The sequence below is a fragment of the Trachinotus anak genome, unplaced genomic scaffold (genome assembly GCF_046630095.1).
Source record: "Trachinotus anak isolate AG129_WGS33_773 ecotype Australia unplaced genomic scaffold, CSIRO_AGI_Tana_v1 ptg000016l, whole genome shotgun sequence".
Classification (NCBI taxonomy): domain Eukaryota; kingdom Metazoa; phylum Chordata; class Actinopteri; order Carangiformes; family Carangidae; genus Trachinotus; species Trachinotus anak.
In genome coordinates, this window is record NW_027273867.1 from 13,421,242 (window position 1) to 13,441,533 (window position 20,292).

Sequence of the window (20,292 nt, forward strand, 5' to 3'; positions counted from 1 at the left end):
AAAAAACAAGCTGTTTGTCTCCCTCTAGCGTGGGCCAGTTCCTCTCCTGCATTCACACATTCTGTAGGCACATATGTAGAAAATACCTGCAACAGACAGAGGCAGCGTGTTTGGTGATGCACACTGTGTTATATATTACCATTTCATTCATACTGTATCAAGGGGACTAAAGATTATCTCAAATTACATGGCCTTTGTCCTTTCTCACCTGCAAAGAAGGTCATAAGCATGGCCACCCAGCCCAGTATGTAGGACCAGGAGAAGCGCCAGTCACCGAAGCGCCTTCCCAGGAAGTTGATTGTCACTCCAGTATAGATGGCCATACCCAGCAGAACAAAGAAAGCTGAGAGGCACAGAGGAAAGCGTGTGTCAGTTCTACTTAAGGTACATGTAACTGTATGTGTGCATCAGGTCAGAAGAGAGACAACTCACTGGAGACAAAAAACATGATTCCTGCAGCAAAGGAGCGGTTGAACCTTTCAAAGGAGGAGAAGTGTGCAAAGGACATGATGCCAGCAATGATGCCTGCGAAGCACGACATCCCTGAGAGGATCATGAAAGCCCTGGTGGCATTCCAGTAAGCTGCAAGAAAACAGACAGAAATCATCAATTATGTCATCTTTAAAAAATGTCTTTACAATCAAACTAGATTAATAATGACATGACATCTGTTGATATCGTTTTTATTTGTTGGTCCAAAGTGATGGAAGTGATTTGTAGCTGACCAGTACATTATTTTGCCACTAAATAATTCCATAATAATACTGAGAAAACGTATTACTCTTGGCATACACAAGCCAACTGTTGAATTGGAGTAAATGATGGGGCAGTAGCCCCAGATAGCAGCTCTCACGCTTTCAAGAGATGGCACTGCTTGTCTCTTGCACCAGCTGATTGTGAAATAAAAAAAGTCCAAGTCCAAAGACTTGTCAAGATTGTCAAGCCTGAGCCTGCACAGTCATACAACAGCAGTGCAAGGTCAAGGGTAAATTAAAGCTACCCTCTCCCCTGACAGAAACACAGCCCTGCATGTGCTTTGCTGTCCCACAGTGATAAAAAAATATATATATACTTACCTATGCTGTCAGTCTGCATGTAGCATTTGTTGGACATGCAGTACCTCCACAGACCCTGGTGGGCATAGTTTCCAGAGAGACGGTACTGCATCCAGTAGTCAGTTGCAGTGGAGACCACCAAAAGGATATTACCCACAATAGCACAGAACAGGCCCCCTCCCATGAAGCTGTACATCTTGAGCTGAGATAATGGGGCCGTCGCAGAGCAACTGTGGGAGAAGCAATAAAATTTAGGGCCACTTCTGATCATCGTTTGCTATTCATGCACCAAATACACATGTGCACACATAGACTTACAGTGTGTAAAGATACATTTAACATATTGTCTCAAGAGCTGCACCTAAAGAAATTAAAAATATTAAATAACAGCTAAAACACACAGTATGAATTAAGTTATGTTCTTGTTGTGACGCTATGTGTGTGTGTGTGTGTGTGTGTGTGTGTGTGTGTACGATGATATAACCTTAGGTATCTTAAAAAAATGCAAAAATATTCATACAGATTCTGCAAAAACTTCACCACGGATCTGGAAAAATAAGTGTTTTTGTAGTCACAAATTAGATAGAGCTCTGTTTGGTGCGAGCCAATCAGAAAGCCACTCCACAATAAGGAAAACCATCAAAACATGAAACAAACATCCAAACTGAAAATATTATACTGTATATGAACATTTATCAAACATATTTACAGCTGTTTTAACCACTTGATTTACTCTAGTACCTAAAAATGAGGTAGAGTGGATTTCTTCAAACTTTTTATCAAACATATTTACCTCTTCTTTAGTGGAAACATCACTATTAGTTGAACAAGTGTAAAGTAAAAACACAGTAAAAGCTATTCTTTATGAAGATGCAGTTTGTTGTAGTTCCCCCTCCAGATCCACTCCAGTGTTTGTTCAGCAGTAATGAGGTTTTATCTGATTCCGCCAGCCTCTAACCAATCACAGTCATCATAAATGTAAATGTACTGCTCTCGGATCTGCACACAAAAACCACCCTGAAATATGAAGCCTTACCTTGTTTCTGGAAATGCACCCTCTCTTCTGCCCACCTTCCAGAGGTAAAGATAGAGACGGGTGGAGGGGAAAAGAGAGAGAGCTGTTGCTCACTTGGTGGGAAAGAGAGAGAGTCACAGACAATATTACAACCGAAAAGTTGTCCCCTCGTTTTTTTCTGTTGATGAAAGCAAAATCCTTTGCAGCCATCAGCCTCCCTGTGTGGGATGCACTTGAATGAGACACTACAGGGGCCACAGTGCATGTGACCCTGTACATTTGAGTGTGTGTGTATGTGTGTGTGTATGTGTGTGTGTGTGTGTGTGTGTGTGTGTGTGTGTGGGTATGGGGCCTTGGAAAAGGGATGGTGGTCCATGTTTCTTTTTTTTGGGTTTTGTTTGTTTGTAAATGGTGTGCTCTAGAACTGGGGATATGCATAGGTATGCAGGACTGTCTACATCAAAGCAACATGCTGAAACAGACACTTTTCTTTCAATGCTGTCACACTGTGGCGGCATGGAGGGACACATATAGAGGGAGCGCTCTATACAGGCAGTATCTCTGTCTCCCTCCTATAGGACTGTCTTAGCTAAAAATCAAACATCATTTCTGTTTTTATATTGTGAAGTCTATTTTTCAGACTATAGTGGAATAAATATTTAGAAATTGATCATTTTAAGCAACTAATATGACTCGTTAACACACAAAAGGAATTATTTCAAATCTTGTATTCAATAGACAAAAGATTAAATTAGTGGTGAAAAATTAAAGGCAATTACCCCAGTTTAAAATTAACTATACTCTTATAACTACAGAGGTCAGGGAGTATGATTAATATCTGCTGGATATTCTGTTTGTTTAAGCATAAGCATTTCGGTTCCTCAGTCCTTTTTGGCTGATATTTTAGGCTGTATGGCCCAAAGGTTTGCGAACTGACCCCTACTGAGGTGCACTTGAGTAAGGCACCTCCACTAAGTAGTCACCAACACATTAGACTGTGGTTCCACTAGGGAGCTTCCAGGTGTGCATTCATATATGGGTTGAAATGATCAAGGTAAATTGTAAGTGAGCACAATGTCATGATGAGCATGCTGCTGGTACCTCTGGCCCAAGCCAGGGGCAACAAAGGAGTGGGGTGCTATTGAATGACTCCTGAACAGGTCAGCATTGGTCACACAGGTTGAATTAACCATGCTCTCATTGTGTTATAGTATTATTATATAAAGTGTCTAATATTAGACCAGTTTTTGGCTTCCTCAAAACTCTGGCCAGTTGCAGATTTGATCTGTTCCAGAACTGCCCCTAAACTCTGAGCAGCCTGGCTGCTCGGGACCTGCAGGTATATTCAGGTGTAATAACAATAAAAGAGACCAAGCCTTCCCTGGAGATGGGCCATCTATTTGAAAAATCATTCTATGTGCGGTTACCACACAGTATTATTATAATTAACATACTGATTAAAAGTACAAATTAAGCCTGACATTTCATATGAACTGAAATTACTACTAACATACAGATGTCAACAATGTCATAATACTTGTCACAATTAATGATGTTGTGAAGTGATGATGATCTGAAAAGGATAAAAAGACAACTCTTGACAATGTATCTCCACAGATTCAGTGACTGATGTGAGTGGGGCAATAAATGATCAATAGTGGGGATTTATCAGATGAACTCCAGTTAAAGAAGATTTTCAACCTTTCAGTTCCTGGAAAAAAATGGATAATTTGTTGATTGATCAAGCAGGTATGGCTGTTACAGCTAACCTTAGCTTGAGGATTAAGTTTGAAGCATGCAGTATTTTTAATCAGCCCAGGCATTTATTTCATTTTTGCACAACAAAAATAAAGAGTACATTTCTGTAGGGCTGCAAATAATGATTATTTTCATTACTAGTTTTTTTTTTTTTTTTAAGAATCAATTAATCATTAAGTCTATTAAATGTCAGAAAGGTGATGTCTTCAAAGCAAATCCTCACATTTGAGAAACTGGAAACAAAATGTTCAGTATTTTTTTACTAGTCAGATATCTTGAACAATTAATTGATTATCAGAATTGTTGTTGATTAAGTGGCTAACTGTCTCTGCACTACCTCACTTGTTCACAACATTTTCAGAAAGCCTGTTTGTCATTGATGTTGAGTAGAATAAATGTTCAAACAACTTTCCTGACATAGGCCATCTGTAAAGTGAAACCTTCTACTTTTTCTATTTGAGTAACAACAACAACAACAACACTTTTGGACACATGATCGGCAGGCAGCCAATTCATCAGACCCAATTAATACCTGTATCCATGCTGAAAATTTTAGGGAATTAATGTATTTTAGTGCTGTACTTCAGATAACCAGGAATACATACAAACTTGTGTGAGAATCGTTCTGGAAAAAGGTTTGACCTCTTATGACCCGGAAGCTGACACCAGACCCGAGCTGTTCCATTGGTGGAGTAAAGATGGCTGACCAAGGCGCCGCAGATCCTGGTAATAACAACAATAATAAACCTGAAGCCTCGGAGGGAACTATTATTAAGGTCACAGTGAAAACCCCTAAAGACAAAGAAGAAATCGCCATCGCAGAAGATGCCTCTGTCACTCAGGTTCGTTGATTTTGGCAGGCACAGAGCTTTCTGGTGCTCTAACGTCATGCCCCTGCCCACAACTTCAGCTACGAAGCTAGTTAGCCGTGTTAGCATTTGTCGTCACTCTTACCGGCTAACCGAGAGTGTGTAAAATTAAAGAGGTTATGTGTAATGAAAGTATTACTGCTTGGGTTAATAACTGTTTGGCCTTATTAACGTCGTTAACACCCAATAGAGAGATATAACTACGCGATTATTTGAAGTGGCTAACCGGCTAGCTGGCTAACGGCTAACATCTAGCTAGTTAACGTTAGCTGAGGCAACGTTAGCTAACTCTGAAGCCAAACAAGTGTCAGCTGACGGGCTGTGCTGTAGCTGTGCCCCAGCGGTAATGGCCTGATAGAACCGAAGAAGTGGTTTTGGTTGGGTGATGTGCCGAGTCGCTTTCATTTCCCATCTCAGCAGGTTTGAAAGATACTACAGCTCGTTTTCACTCTAGAACATTCTCCCTGCTGCTACTGAGTCATTCAGCTTTCCTGGGAATATACAGCACTCTCCGAGGGGCTGTTTGCCTGGAGACGTGTTACACTGAAAGCATAGTGCAATCGTGGAGCCAGCATGAAATCATAGTTTCTGTTCCATAGTTTTCACCGAATAGCCAAGCTGCTATCATTACTGTTTGATCTTCAGTAGCCATTTTTGTTTGGTAGTATGTGTGTCATGGTTCAATGTTCAAACATTGGACTTATGTCTCTGACTCCTAAACATGTGTTGCCATCCTTATGCACATATGGTTTTATACGGGATTTGCGTAATCTGTAGTCTTTGAGGCGAACGTTTTATATACACTCAGCTGGCAGTTTATTAGATACACCTAGCTAAATCTGATATCGTCCAATACAACAGCTCTGCAGTGTACCCTCCCATCAGAAGACTATAATATCCACTTTGTGTTGAAACTGTTTTAGAGATGTGTAGGTGTCATTCAACTTTGTGTTTATTTTGGAGGCTTCAGTTTGAGGTGCTGATGAAATGTATTGTGTTATAGTGACAGGTGTTTCTATTATTTTTTCCACCACATTTATATCAGTTAGGGCAGGCTAAATAACAGACACACCTTTCTATATAATGTAACACAGTCCAACAACACCACAGACTACGTCCACAAAAGTGATCATACAGTTGAATTAACTCCTCTAAAACAGTTTCAATAAAAACGGAACTGTCATGAAAGTACGATTTATTGTAGGACTGTTTTATTAGAAGGCAGTCGTTTTAGCTAGGTGTTCCTAACAACCAGCTGAGCGTACACTGGTATAGAATTGTTATGGGGAAGACAATGATAAAGGATACAGAAAATATAAACGGTCAAAATAAATATCAACAAAAGGAAAATTGAAAAGAAAAAATAACAAACAACACAAGCAGCTTTGGTTTAGTGACTTTATTAAAAGAAATTATACCTGTTGAACTATCTTGTGTTGCATATTTCTGCCAGAAGAAGAGTTTTGTTCTCATCATATAATTTGTTTAAGGACATAGCACAACCAGATAACCTGTGCATGTAAATTATATAAATGTTACTTGTGACATTAAGTTATGCATGGCTGGGATCATCTCGTTGTTCTCATATGTTTCATTTAGTACAATTCTTCTTTTGTCAATTGTATTGTTGAATGTTTCTTTGTACGCATACCAGATTAGTAAAATTTATTATTTAGAGTAAAAATTAAACATGAAATTGTACCACAGGTTCCTGTAGGATGAGATCATTCTCTCCATGATTTACGGTTCACACAGTAGTCAAAGAGTAACAGTGATTTGACAGATTTCGAGACCACCGCTAATAGGATAAGTACAGACGACTTTCTTGGAAAATGGATCTGTAAGGCTTTGAAGGCTGCAACAGAACAGAAGAGGGTTAGAGCAGCTCTATTGATGTGTAACAGTCTCATTCTAATTAATACCCTTTTCATTTTCAGTTTCTTCCCCCCCCCCCCCCCCCCCTTAATTTCCCATTTTCTGTCTAATTGCTCATTTGCTCATTTTTTGCACTTACAGTTTAAAGAAGAGATCTCGAGGCGGTTCAAAGCCAAACAGGACCAGTTGGTTCTGATTTTTGCAGGGAAGATCTTGAAGGACGGCGACAGCCTCAGCCAACATGGAATCAAGGATGGCCTGACAGTTCACCTAGTCATAAAGACAGCTCACAAGTAATTATATACAAAACATGTTGGTTCTACAGAACATTTTGTAGCACACCTGTACAATTCATTAGCTTCGCAATGTAATCTTAGTGTGGAATTCAGTGAACTGTATTTGTAGTTGCATTTATGTCTAAGTGTCGAAACAAACCATCAGCTTGTATATGTAGTGAATTTCTTTCTATAAATTACCCCTGTAGGGCAGGAGATGGTGGAAGCACCTCAGCCTCTAGCTCAACCACCACTCAAGCGGGCAGTACATCCACCTCTAGTCCAGGCGCCAACCCCTCCTCCACAGCAGGCTCCACTGGCTCTGCCCCACCACCCACACAGACGCCCAACATACTGAGTGAGTCCACCTGTGTGCTATGTACTATACTAACTATTTTACATCCAATCAGTCTTCATTAGTTTAGCATCACAAAGATGTGTTTCATCGTGCTTAATCATCACCCACACATCTGGCCTCCCTCAGCTGGCTTTGGTGACCTGGCGAGTCTGGCTGGACTGGGCATGGGCTCGGCTAACTTCATGGAACTGCAGCAGCAGATGCAGAGGCAGCTCATGTCCAACCCAGAGATGCTTTCTCAGATCATGGAGAACCCGCTGGTGCAGAACATGATGTCTAACCCAGACCTGATGAGGCAGATGATCATGGCCAATCCCCAGATGCAGCAGCTGATGGAACGCAACCCTGAGATCTCCCACATGCTCAACAACCCTGAGCTCATGAGACAGGTGAAGGAAATAAGGAGGGCTGATTGGCACTTATATAGTTAGCACAGACATGACTGCAGTAGGTTCCCACAGGATTTGGGTCTTTTTATTTGGAATTTTGGAGCATCTAGCTCTTATTTGAAAACTTCAACTGACTTGCCTCCTCTCCCCTTTTATCTCACCTCCCAGACTATGGAGCTGGCCAGGAACCCAGCCATGATGCAGGAAATGATGCGGAACCAGGACCGGGCTCTGAGCAACTTGGAGAGCATCCCAGGAGGTTACAATGCCTTGCGGAGGATGTACACAGACATCCAGGAACCCATGTTCAGCGCTGCCAGGGAACAGGTATATGAGAGGAATGTTTATTGATCAAATCTTTCTATGTGCACTATATTAAACCTGTTAGGATTTGTATTTTAAACATCTATAACCTTTTGTTATAGTTTTATTTTCCATTGTTCAGTGGCTAACTATAGTATGTTTTGACAGCTGCTTTGTTCTTAAATATGTCTGATCTCTTTCCCTGTAGTTTGGTAGCAACCCGTTCTCAGCTCTAGGTGGCAACTCTGACTCCGGTGTCCAGCCATCACGGACAGAGAACCGGGAGCCCCTGCCCAATCCATGGGGCCCACCAAATTCTTCTAACCCCTCTGAGAGTGGAGGGGGCACCACAGGAAGCACTAGCGCCCCTGCAGGTACCAACCCAAGTGTGTCCAACCCTCTGGGCATCAATCCTGGCAGTCTGGGCAACGGTAAGATAAAGCAGGCCATGATTTTCAATTCAGCATACGTATCTATTTGTTGTGTACTTGCAAGTTATTCAGTTTCAGTGTTTACTTGTATACACATATACATACATTGACTGACTTTTATGTGTGTTGCAGGCATGTTCAACAGCCCGGGCATGCAGAGTCTACTGCAGCAGATTTCAGACAACCCTCAGCTGATGCAGAATATGCTGTCTGCTCCCTACATGCGCAGTATGATGCAGTCATTGGCGCAAAACCCAGAGTTGGCCTCCCAGGTAAGGATTGGGAATGTACACACACATTCACATGTACATAGTCACCACCATACAGAAAACACGTATCGTCATATTACATTACAAACCCTGAAATTCTACATTAAAATCCCATCCTAGAACTCTTTGTTATTCAGATTGCTTACCGCATGTGGATTTGATTGTTTATATTGAAGTCTTCAGATTGTAATGAATTGTAAATATGGGGATCTGGCAAGGCCTGTGGTGCATTAAACTGGTAAGCCCAGTTATTTAGTGCACGCAGAAAACGGGGGATTGTCTGTTAAGCTCACTTGCATGTGCAGCTAACTGTAGGAAAGAGTAAACAACACGGCTCCGACTTAATTGCTTTTAATAAACAATGCTGATTGTATGGTAAACCAGTACAAGTTTACAGTGGTGTTCCTCACAAGTAGTGACATGAAAGACAGGGATTCTCCAGAACTTTTATTTATGATATTCAGCATTTGTTTGAAATCTTTCTAAAGGTGCTAAAGCACATATTATTTAAATATCAGTTGAAGTGAGTAAACAACATAACCGGGTGTGGAATGACAAAATACCCTGACTGTTGTTCTCTTTCTTTACCAGGTTTTGATGAATAATCCCTTGTTTGCTGGAAACCCACAGCTGCAGGAACAGTTCAGAGCTCAGCTGCCCATTTTTCTGCAGCAGGTACTGCACACATTTCAGTTCAATAACTCAGTCCTGGGTATTGATGTTAAGATTCTTCTAAGAAGGCACAGAATTAGTCCTGGGAACATAACAAAGGATGGCACTGATTGGCCCATAGGGGGCAATATATTGTAACAAGCCATAATCCAGATGATGTGAAATAGATATGTATCTGCATACTGCAGATATGCATACTGAACATTTTTGTCTCAAGGATTGCAGATATCTGCATTGTAGTTCAGATATTTTTGATAAGCCTCTATTTATTTTCTCATAAACTGTGGGTCAGAATGTCAGACATTTGGCAGCTACATCACTTTAATTGTGCATTTACTTATCTGCTTTTTTTTTTTTTTTTTTTTTTGAAAAAAATAAGATGCATTAGTGGGCAAATTGATCGACTGCTCTATTCATTGCAACTGTCTATGTTTGGTTGCAGATGCAGAACCCAGAAGCCCTGTCAGTTATGACTAACCCCCGGGCCATGCAAGCTCTAATGCAGATTCAACAGGGTCTACAGACACTGCAGACAGAAGCACCAGGCCTCATGCCCAGGTATGCACACACAGACAGATATACACATGTTGCATTTTTTTTGCAGATTTTTTTTTTTCAACAGTTTTGGTTTTTCTTTTGGCCCTAGTTTGATGTCAGGTGGAATTCCTGGCATACCAACAGCAGGGGGCATGCCCACAGAGAACCCAGCCTCTTCACCCAGCAGTGCAGGAACAAACACCGCCCAGCAGCAACTGATGCAACAGATGCTCCAGATGTTTGCTGGGGGAGGTGGAGGAGGAAGTGCAATGGTATACACACGCCCACACAGGAATTACATCCTTGACAGCTGTATGATGGTTTTTATTTTTATTCTTAAAAACCTATGATAATGTTCTCCCTGTAGACCCAGACCCCAGAGGTGCGGTTCCAGTCCCAGCTGGACCAGCTGAGTGCCATGGGCTTCATCAACCGCGAGGCCAACCTGCAGGCCCTCATCGCTACTGGAGGAGACATCAACGCCGCTATCGAGAGACTGCTGGGCTCACAGCCCTCGTAAAGACATACAGTGCATACTGACACACAGACACGTGCATACATACATACCTAACTCATACACACACCCAGCATCTACAGAGAACCAAGAGAAATTAAAGTGTATGGTCCCATACTTTACAGAATAAACTCGGGCAGGATCTGTATGACCCTCATTTTACATCTGTTCTCAGATCATTCCCTAGTCCCCATACTTTCTCTTTTTGGCATCATCCACTCAGATCTCTGTCCCAGAGTGCTGCTGTAGAGCCGGACTGAACCACTCTCACCTTGAGGGGTGTTCTGGTGCAGAGAAAAGGGGTGAAAACCTCCTGAAAAGGGATTCCCAACCATTTCTTCATTCATTGTTTTCTTCACTTAAAACCGGAGTGGAGTGTCGCATTACACAATACCGATTAAACCCATGTGATGTGATTGGCTGTTGGCTCTGTTTCATACAGGGCCGTCACAAGACAGCTTGTTAGCATTATCTCACAAATCAGTAGTGAAGATCTTCTGCTACACAGACAGAACATCCTGTCCATACTCAATCTCATTCCTCACTCTTTTCTCGTTCTCCAGATTTTACATAAATAGCTGTTTTTGCCCAACAGTTTTCACTATTTATTGCAAGCGCTTCAGAAAATGACGCCCTCCACACTTCCCTAAACTTGTAATTTGTCATTCCAGATAAAAGTGACCACTCTCGGGTTCACAGTGTCTTTTCCTTCTGAGGCACCACTGCTGTGCCTTCTGTCCTCCCCTGCCCTACAAGAGCATTGTCAGCAAATTACACCCTCACTCGGCGGGTTAATTAGAAATTCAAATAAATTCCACACAGCATAATCCAGAACTGTAACCATAATCAAATATCACATTGCAGCAGCTCTGAAGCAGAGGACACTGTTAGAATGAATATGAATGAAACAAACAAGCTTTTTTCATTTTAATCTGATTCTTCATTTTATTTTCTTTCTCTTTTTTTTTTTGAGGTGCAGTTAGTACCTAGAGATAATTATGATTTGTCTCACATAAAATAATTGTGGAAATCAAGTGAGTAAAAAAAAAAAGTAAATAATGGAAAGGCTTTAAAAACAATTCTGGTATGGTGGCACCATACGTTTCTAAAATCAAGTTCTAGGTTGTCTTATTCTTTTTCCTTTTGAAAATCTCAGCATTGTAGTTGTGGTAACCTTGGCAACTGCTTCAATAGCTTTGCTTTGTCTGTTGACCTCAGCTGGAAAAAAAAACCCATCTCCCAATTGAACATGTTGGAACTAACTTTTAACAGTACTGTACTAAAAAAAATAAAACATGGTCAAAAACAGTCTCCGCCCTGTGTCGGTTGATTGTAGCCTTGTGATCCTCTGGCGTTTAAGTTACTGTACAATCCTTAAGTTCTTGCTCTGTTTTTGTTTGTTGTTAGATTATAAAAATGTGCTGTTTGAAATGCTATATGTAAGTGATCTGTCTTTGGAGAAGAAATGATCACACTGAAAGGTGTGTCAGGCACAGTTTGTTTGGAACAGTAATTGGTAACACTTTATTTTACAGATACCATATCTCCCAATAATTTCATAAAACGGAACTGATATGTAACCCTAAATTTATTAGCAGGATGTAAATTGGTCAACTGACTAATTGAAGTTAACTTTGGAGAAGGTGCTAAAATAAAGTTATCAACAAAAATATAAATAAAATAAATAGAATATAAATGAAAAATCTTTTCAATTTTCCAATAATAAATGCCAAATAAATGGCAGTTTTTAACTTTGTTAACTTCTTTTAAGAAAATTCCTCTGGAAATCACCCAACTCCACACAGCCAGCTGACCTCAGACAGCTGCCTCTGAATAATGCCTCTGTCCTCCCTGGAGTTCATCATATTACATAGTCCCTTCCACTTAATGTCCTATAAATTATAAGGTCATGATGAACCTATGAAGTAAAGTGTTACTCAGAGATGTGAAGACAAAGCTACATGTGTTAATACCATAATTTAAGATTTGTAACAATGTCCAATTCTTCAATATTACCATGAGAGCCTGTGAATCTGCTGTTTGTAACTGTTTATATCTGTTTTTGGGCTGTGCTCCACACAGCATTAAAACCAAATACAGTCAAAGTAATGATCATCGCGTCAAATCACGGTCTCTACCCTCATCCCTGTTGTCATCTGACAATAGTGGCAAAATGGCGACATGCTCTGACAGACAGGTCCACCTGTTAGGTCAGGTTTACTATTATACAAATGAACAGAGTCACTTGAGTGAAAGAATAGCAAAGAAGAGGGTGGAGTCTGTTCCTGATGACTACCTGCGAGTGGTTCTACCTGTTCCACCTGCTCTCCTCCCTCCTGCCAGCCCTCCCTCGGGCGTCAGCTGATGAGGGATCGGCAGGCCACAGGACTCCTGGCTGCCTGTCTGTCCTCAGTCAGGAGCTGCCCCTATCCACAGATAAGGAAGGAAGCGGGTGGGTACAGCTGAACCTGTTTTCTTATTCTCCTCTGTTTTCACCTTTACTCTCTCTCCAGTGTGGAGAGAGAGAAAGAGGAGTGAGGCTGTGTTTGTTTTTCTGTCTGTTTTGTTTTTGCTCTTCTCTGCTTTGGGAGCTAATATTGAAAGTGGCTTCAGGATATTTACTGAGTGAAACGGGAGCCTGTCACCACTGAACGCAGCATGGGTTCTGATGACTCCTACAATTTTGTCTTTAAAGGTGAGTCGTGTTTGCTTAAGCTGTGATTGTGTAGGAGGAGGTAAAGTAGTGAATATTGTTGTATATGTGTAGATGTCAAAACTGTCAGGTGCAGCTGTAGCTGTAGCTACCTGCTCTAATTTCTGAGGCATGAACAGGAAACAAGGAAGTGACAGCTTTCTGTCCATTTGGTTGTAAACCACTTGACCTTTGACCTAGTAGAGAAACATGGTTTTACATATCCTGCCTCACTAAGAGACCGTTACTGTGGGGTGTATCACTTTTTCTTTGATTAGAATAAACTGTGAATTTCCATTCCATTCATTCCAAAGTAAAGTCAAACACAGGCTAATCTACCACGTGTGTGTGATGTCATGGTGTCTGGAGTCTGGTGAGAGTGACAGAAAGTCTGCATATGTTAAATCAGATGGAGCGTATCTGATTTATTACGGAAACTTATTGTTTTGACCGAGGAACACTCACATTTTTGACACTTAATGTGTCATAAAAACTCTAGATTTTTAAATGAAGTACTAATAATGACTGGATTGCTCTTTATCCTGTTTCCTGCCCATTTAGTGGTTTTGATTGGGGAGTCTGGCGTAGGAAAAAGCAACCTCCTCTCTCGCTTCACCAAGAATGAGTTCAGTCATGACAGTCGTACAACCATTGGTGTGGAGTTCAGCACGAGGACTGTTCAGCTGGAGAACTTCACCATCAAAGCTCAAATCTGGGACACAGCGGGGCTTGAGCGATACAGGGCCATCACCTCAGCGTGGGTACACACACACACACACTATATTCATGGGTTATATGCACATGTGTGTGCCAGTTAAAGTAACATTGATTCCAGACCTTCAAACATGTATATATGTTACAATAAGAACAGATTCAAGTGAAAATATAAGATCCAGCCTATGTACGTTTGGTCTCTCTCACCTGGTGGACTCAGGTATTACAGGGGAGCGGTTGGAGCACTGCTTGTCTATGACATTAGCAAGCACCTGACCTATGAGAGCGCAGAGCGATGGCTGAAGGAGCTGTATGACCATGCAGACCCTCACATCGTGGTCATGCTGGTGGGAAATAAGAGAGACCTGGAGACCCTCAGGACCGTGCCCACAGAGGAGGCCAAGGACTTTGCAGGTCAGGTTTGCAGGTTGAATGTTGCTCAGTCACAATGTCCATATATATGAGTTTTTATAAAAGCATATCTACAGATTCTTTTACCAATTCATCTGACAATGAAAAGTATAAATAATGCTCAGTACTGTAAAGTTTGTGCCTTGAAAATGCCAGCGTTTGTTGATCTTTGCTTTGTTTGCTCCTGACCTTTGGACCAATCCAGAGAAGAAAGGTCTTATGTTTATGGAAACATCAGCGTTAGACTCCACCAATGTCGAAGCCGCTTTCAATGAAGTCCTCACCGGTGAGAGAGGGTTCAGTAACTTTGTCAAAACACACATCCTGAGCTTTCATTGAATTACCTACTGATATGTCCACGTTACTTCCAGCGATCCATAAGAAGGTGGCCAGCAGAGAGGTGACCCGTGGCTCCATTAGTGCTGTAACTCTATCCAGCCCCATTGGACCAATCAGCGAGGCACAAGAGGAGCGCAGAGGCTGCTGCAAGAGCTCCTAAAAGACTGCAGCCCTCATACACATCTGCTCCGTCTGCATTGAAACAACATCACGGTTGACCGTCGTTCAAGCTTAAGCCTGACACCAGTCATGCGCAATTTGAAAGGCGCGGTACCTGCTTGACCCTAGAGGATTCAATGTACAAACCTCTGAAAATATAAAAGCTGTACAGTATATAACTCAAAAACATTAGCTTCAGAGAAAGTCCATATTTGTTTCTTTATACACTGTATTTCTTGTGGTGGTTGATTGATGCTTCTACTATGCTACTGGCTGTGCAGTTTGTTTTCTCTCATCTCTCATCTTCATGTTTTTACAGAGGAGTTGTAAAGTTGTATTGCTTTTATACACAAATGCACTGGGATTAATTTGGAATAAATTATTTATGTTGGTCTGTCTGGATGTAATTACCACACAAAAACATGAACATATTATCTGCATTAGTCAGATAATACAAACTAGATAAGAGAATAGAAAAGAGAGATGATGTGACAGTCAGACAGACAGTCAGACAGTATACAGCGGTGGTACTCTGAATCTAAGAGGTCATGGCGTGATTACTGGGGAGGGGGAAAAAGTACAGTTCTGCTGCATAACTTGAGAAACACTGTGTAGTTTATGTCTCCAGTCCTCCAAAAATTATTCAAATGAAACTGTCTAAAAACAAAAAATTAATTTTTGATCAAACTTCTAACACCTCATAGTCGTGCACCCTGTGGGGGAGTTGCTTGTAGACACTTATTCATATTAAAGTCCCCCTCCACTCAGACCCTCACTGTGCACAATGATGCAGAGTATGTGTCATGTTCTACACTAGAGGGCTGTTTCACATTAATTTGCTGAGACTTTTTCTCTGTGCTCACATTAAATCTGAGTTAAAGACGTGTTCCTGCAACCATGACTTGGTGTCATCACGACTAGTTTATAGCAAATCATGGCACAATGTTCTACACAATACGTATCATATGTATAATTACAAAAGTGTGATATAGTATTTTGAAGCCTCGCATGCACAAGTTTGGCATTTTTGAAGATTACGGATTTTTTTTTTTTTTTTAGATCTTTTAGATTTTTGATTGAAGACTTTCATTTTTAGAAATGTTATTGAGGAAAAATATATACGACACAAATTATTATTCAAAGCAAGTATTCAAAGAATATTTTTATATCTCTTAAAGATATAAGAAATGTTGGGGAAAACTGCCTCACCATCATGAGTCAAAGGCGTTCTGTCTGCTGTCAGCCTGTAGGTGGCAGTGCTGATGTTGAAAGCTGAAGCATCAGGACTTTGTAGCGCATTTGTTCCCCCATTCACTTCCTTATTAACTCCAGTTCATCTCACACCACCATCTCATCCCATCTCATACTGTTCATTACATTAATCATCATGGTATTAAGCTCAGTTCATGCTGTAGGGTTGTCGCCATGGTAGCAACCTCTGATGCCTTCTTCAGAAGCTATTCGGCATGCCTGTGTAGTAGGAAATTAATTTACACTTTTCCCACAAATAGTACATTCATTCACAGGAAGTGTCAGTGTGTGTGTGTGTGTGTGTGTGTGTTTGCGTGCATGTGTGTGTGCGTGCACAGATGATCTCCAGACTTACGGGTGTAATTGGACAGGCTCACACGACAGAGGGAGTATAAATCTACAGCAGTGGTGGTTAATGACATTCTGGACAGATAGTGCTCTATCTCTGGCTCACAGATGTGCATAAAGAGCTTTTACTGTGGTTTTTGAGTGTGTGTGCACGTGTGTGTGCAGCATCCCCAAGCAAGACTTCTCTGCTGGAGATCACTCTGCGACAATGAAATGACCGCAAATGCTTTTATTAAGTTTCTCTTATAGAAATATAAGAGGGAAGCCTCTGCACCGGGCAGTAAATGTTTAATTATTTCCTGTGAATGAGGATATTTTTATGGTCTGGGTAAAGGCATCTGGCGTAATAATCCACGCAGGCTGAGCGGGCTGCACAGGGTGAAAGACTGGTCATGAAATCTGTAAATCTCCCTCTGTCCTGAGCCTAGAGGTGAAGGTGATGTTTGCAAAAAAAATCATGAAAATGAAAAAAAAAATACAAGCTCTTCATTCATCGTGTCAGAACGAGAGGACTGAAGCAAGAATTTCCCCTGGATCTGTATCTTTCTGACCTCGCCTTTAAGGCAAAGCTCAGAGTCGTTGGAAAGAATTGGATTTAGCAGATACATGTGGTGGCTATTACCCACATGCTACTAGACATGTGTAGGCTGTAAAAAGTGCGTCTGAAACCAGGACTCATATCTGCTAAACTGATGAGTGATGTGGCACCTTTGACCCAAACATGGAGCTGTTTATCTCCCGTTTACAATTCCCGCTCCTCCAGCACCTTGTCTCGGTGGAGACTCTTGTCCTCCGAGATTCTTGTCCTCCAGCATCACATCTGTATAGGTTTATCTTTTGTGTTCTTATGACCTTTGACCCCACGGAGCCTCTCTGAAAGCCATACTCGTGAAATCCATCATTCCTGTTGTCTCTTTGTTTCTCTTCCTCTCCCCAATTCCTATTTCACAGACTTCCTGAGAATTTCCGATGTGGCTCTACAGAGCTGTTCGTCTGCTGTTTATTTCTACTTCCTGTGTCTGTTTGTTTATTTATATGTGCTGGTACCACAAACCCACATAAGCCAAACAAGTGACGCAAACTTCCATTCAGGGGGGGAGATTGTCCACTTATCCGAGGGTTGGTGGTTCAGTCCCAGACCAGCACCTTTCATTGTAACTCACTGAGTCCACGTACATCTTTTTTCATCATATAGCAACAAGCTGTGGGTATATTTAAAGATTATGCTAAAATTCAAAGGTGTTGAACATGCACCTGTCACTGACAGCCCGATTTGTGAGTTGTTACTGTGTCAGATTGTGTGGGTGTGTGTCTGCATTTGTGCATGCAAACAAAAAAAAAAAAAACCAAAGTCCAAATACAAGAGTGTGTGACAGCCCACATTCCTCCATCATCCTGCATCTGTCAGAACATGTCAGCTGAGAACACAAATTTGATATTTTCCATGTCAGCTGACATCATCACATAAATAGAATCAAAGTCAATGCATGCTGATTACCATGGTGATGTTGTTATGGCGACCAATCAAAGGGAGAGGTGAGCTGATGGGTGGCTGTGTGTTCAGACTCTCTGCTCCCCAAAATGCGCAGTGGAGAGGGATCTGAAAACGAGCTGAGAGGTGGATTATTGCCTGGAGGCGACTGCAGAGAAAATGTTAAGAGTGTGTTTATCACCTCTGCTTGAAGACTTGAGCTGTTTAGTCTCAGCTCGGCTTATTATGAGATTAAAACCCACTTAAAAAAAAAAAAAAAAAAAACACTTCCCATAACGTTTGCATGCCTTCTTATGATTAGCTGTGTCACCTCTCCGTATACTTTAGTGAATTACCTCCTTGAAAAGGCTTTAATTTCACAATGCAGCCTGTTGAGCTTGGCCGTCCCTATTCAAGGCCCTGCTGGGGTCACAAGACTCCTTTCCTGCATGTAATTAAACAGGTTGCCAGCGACAGACGGAGCCGAGAGCCTCAGTGTCGGTCCACTTAACATAATATTACATACCTCAGTTACCATGGCAGCCACAGTGTTTGTCTGTGAGTCTGTGATGCAAAACGGCTGCAGGTGCAAAGCGATGCATTGAACTAATATTTGAGTGCTGCTTTGAGCTGAAACCTGAGACCAGAAACAGTGTAAAACAGGACTGACGATAACGTATCATCTCCAGTGTGACACGTGAGCGTTCTGCTGAGTTCACAGTTGTGCTTAATGTGGTGACATCCGCAGAATGGGAGGCAGATCATGTCACAGCCAGTGAATGGTGACTTTTCCAGTCATATGAGCATAATGAAGTAAAATACCCAAAGTAATGATACTTGACTTTTGCCTGGCTTCATGTGGCTGGCCTGACTGCAAATCCACTGACCTAGACATTTTTAACAGCTGACCCAACATCTTACCAAACACAACCAAGTTTCACACCACCACTTCAATTGTGATTTCTTACCTTGGCACAGCTCTTACGCTTGACGAAAGGAGACATCTGGCTAAAACTAGAATATGAAACCCCGAGCTTCCAAACAGAGTGTGAGTGACTCTCAGAGAAACTTCTCAGCTGCTCCTTCCAAAGCTGGGAGGGAAAAAAGGCAATAATACCACCCAGCCCCTTAAAATGCTCTGCTCTTTCTCAGAGAAACACAAAACGTCTGGCAATACAGTAAGTGACAAAATGGGCGTTAAATTGAGTTTATGAGTAGATATTTCCATGTGTGTATTTTTCTCCTCCTCCTCCTCCTCCTCCTCAGCTTTTGTTCCATGGACAGAGGTACAGTCCAGATAAATTGGCTCAGCCAGGAGATGTGTCTTGAGCATGTCTATACCATGGTTATTTACATAGGTGCACATATACATACATATACTGTTTTTGCTCCAGTGAGTAATTTCCCTGATTGACCCTGAGTGGAGCCTGTCTGCGAGCCAGGCTTTGTATTATTTCATTTCTCTTTTTGTTACGCAGGTCCTTGTAGTGAGGTCTGTGCTCTCTAATCAGAAATGTTCCAATTTTATGTGCATCACTAATGAAAAGGCTTGTTAGTTCAAGCACAAGGGGCAGTGTGTGTGTGTGTGTGTGTGTGTGTACCTTTTTTTTTTTTTCGTTGTTTGGTTTTTTTTGAGGACAACAGTTGTTGAATTGACGGTCTTCCTGAGCCAAATCTCTCTGGAGTTTCGTGTTGTGGGAAAACACATGTTGTTGTCCACTTTGCTGACACAGAGTGGGAAAACATGCTTGGGCTTGAGGACAAGAACGCTGAACTAAGGTCATACTGCCAACTGAACTCTCTGAGGATGTATGTGCATATGTGTGTGCACCAGAATGCAAGACAGAGAGACATGTCTGAACCCACAAATCTCTTTAAGTGTGAGTGAGCGGCTGCATAAATGCATAAACCTGCATAAAAGCACGTGCAGCCGACGTGCACGCCTGATGTTTTTGGCTGTGTTGTGTTGTAGTTTCCTCTCCGCACAGTGTAAGCTCCGGGATGCGTCTAAAAATACCATGGGCCCGAGAGGAAAAGGAGTGAGGATGGAAACCAGTTACAGAAGCATACGAGGAACACAGGGCTCCTTCCAAAAGACAGCAGCCCAGGAGGGAAGCCTGCAAACGAGAAGTCACACCCTGACCTGGAGGGCAGGGATTTCCCCTCATTCTTTCACAGGTGCAGTTTTATTCTTGATACACTTAAAGCTGAATAAGTTAGTTTGACAAAGATGAGGCTCCCATGCCTCTTTTGTGGCATTATATCCAGTTACACTCTGCTGTCTCAAACCCCAGTGCACCTCTTGCTCTGTGTGTGTGTGTGTGTGTGTGTGTCTGTGTGTGTGTGTGTTGGCATTGAGGGCTGCACTAATCCAGGGTGGTTCTGTACATTGATCAAGGTAATTTCCTCCTGAATTAAAAACAGATTTCTGGAAGATGTAGATACAGTCAGGGGTTGACTTGTACACGAATCGTGAGGAGATGAGGAAGAAGAGCAGGAGGAGGAGGAGGAGGAGGGGGAGGAGGGGGCGGGGGCGGGGTGGTGAGGAGGAGGAGGAGGAGGAGGAGGAGGGAATCCAGATGGGAAG

The 20,292-nt window shown here is 41.8% G+C and overlaps 3 protein-coding genes across 4 annotated transcripts; 2 read left to right on the forward strand and 1 right to left on the reverse strand.

Moving 5' to 3' along the window:
• On the reverse strand, positions 1 to 2,232 carry LOC139633943 (lens fiber membrane intrinsic protein-like). 2 transcript variants are annotated; one of them, XM_071500066.1, is made up of 5 exons: positions 2,092 to 2,232; positions 1,077 to 1,285; positions 433 to 582; positions 209 to 343; positions 1 to 86 (listed from the first exon to the last, which is right to left on the reverse strand). In XM_071500066.1, the coding sequence occupies exons 2-5, from the start codon at positions 1,249 to 1,251 to the stop codon at positions 25 to 27; spliced, it is 522 nt and encodes a 173-aa protein (XP_071356167.1). In that variant the 5' UTR covers positions 1,252 to 1,285; positions 2,092 to 2,232; the 3' UTR covers positions 1 to 24. The 2 variants fall into 2 exon arrangements, with proteins under 2 accessions (XP_071356167.1, XP_071356166.1); XM_071500065.1 differs by lacking the exon at positions 2,092 to 2,232 and adding an exon at positions 1,849 to 2,012.
• A 2,258-nt stretch (positions 2,233 to 4,490) lies between these two features.
• Positions 4,491 to 11,628, forward strand: LOC139633940 (ubiquilin-4-like). The gene is made up of 11 exons (XM_071500063.1): positions 4,491 to 4,670; positions 6,714 to 6,865; positions 7,057 to 7,205; positions 7,332 to 7,594; positions 7,763 to 7,921; positions 8,106 to 8,328; positions 8,461 to 8,600; positions 9,189 to 9,272; positions 9,712 to 9,827; positions 9,916 to 10,078; positions 10,174 to 11,628. Exons 1-11 carry the CDS (start codon positions 4,527 to 4,529, stop codon positions 10,324 to 10,326), a joined length of 1,746 nt encoding a protein of 581 aa, XP_071356164.1. The 5' UTR covers positions 4,491 to 4,526; the 3' UTR covers positions 10,327 to 11,628.
• Positions 11,629 to 12,694: 1,066 nt separating this feature from the next.
• Positions 12,695 to 15,026, forward strand: LOC139633941 (ras-related protein Rab-25-like). The gene is made up of 5 exons (XM_071500064.1): positions 12,695 to 13,015; positions 13,574 to 13,769; positions 13,947 to 14,140; positions 14,343 to 14,423; positions 14,509 to 15,026. Exons 1-5 carry the CDS (start codon positions 12,979 to 12,981, stop codon positions 14,634 to 14,636), a joined length of 636 nt encoding a protein of 211 aa, XP_071356165.1. The 5' UTR covers positions 12,695 to 12,978; the 3' UTR covers positions 14,637 to 15,026.
• The last annotated feature ends 5,266 nt before the right edge of the window (positions 15,027 to 20,292 follow it).

Coding starts and splice junctions, on each gene's coding strand:
- LOC139633943 (XM_071500065.1), bottom strand. CDS start 1,868: ATGTTTCCACTAAAGAAGAG. Junction 583..1,076: donor CATGCAGACTGACAGCATAG/GTAAGTATATAT, acceptor GTTTTCTTGCAG/CTTACTGGAATGCCACCAGG. Junction 344..432: donor AATCATGTTTTTTGTCTCCA/GTGAGTTGTCTC, acceptor TGTGCCTCTCAG/CTTTCTTTGTTCTGCTGGGT.
- LOC139633940 (XM_071500063.1), top strand. CDS start 4,527: ATGGCTGACCAAGGCGCCGCAGATCCTGGTAATAACAACAATAATAAA. Junction 4,671..6,713: donor AAGATGCCTCTGTCACTCAG/GTTCGTTGATTT, acceptor TTGCACTTACAG/TTTAAAGAAGAGATCTCGAG. Junction 9,273..9,711: donor TGCCCATTTTTCTGCAGCAG/GTACTGCACACA, acceptor GTTTGGTTGCAG/ATGCAGAACCCAGAAGCCCT.
- LOC139633941 (XM_071500064.1), top strand. CDS start 12,979: ATGGGTTCTGATGACTCCTACAATTTTGTCTTTAAAG. Junction 13,770..13,946: donor TACAGGGCCATCACCTCAGC/GTGGGTACACAC, acceptor TGGTGGACTCAG/GTATTACAGGGGAGCGGTTG. Junction 14,424..14,508: donor TTTCAATGAAGTCCTCACCG/GTGAGAGAGGGT, acceptor CGTTACTTCCAG/CGATCCATAAGAAGGTGGCC.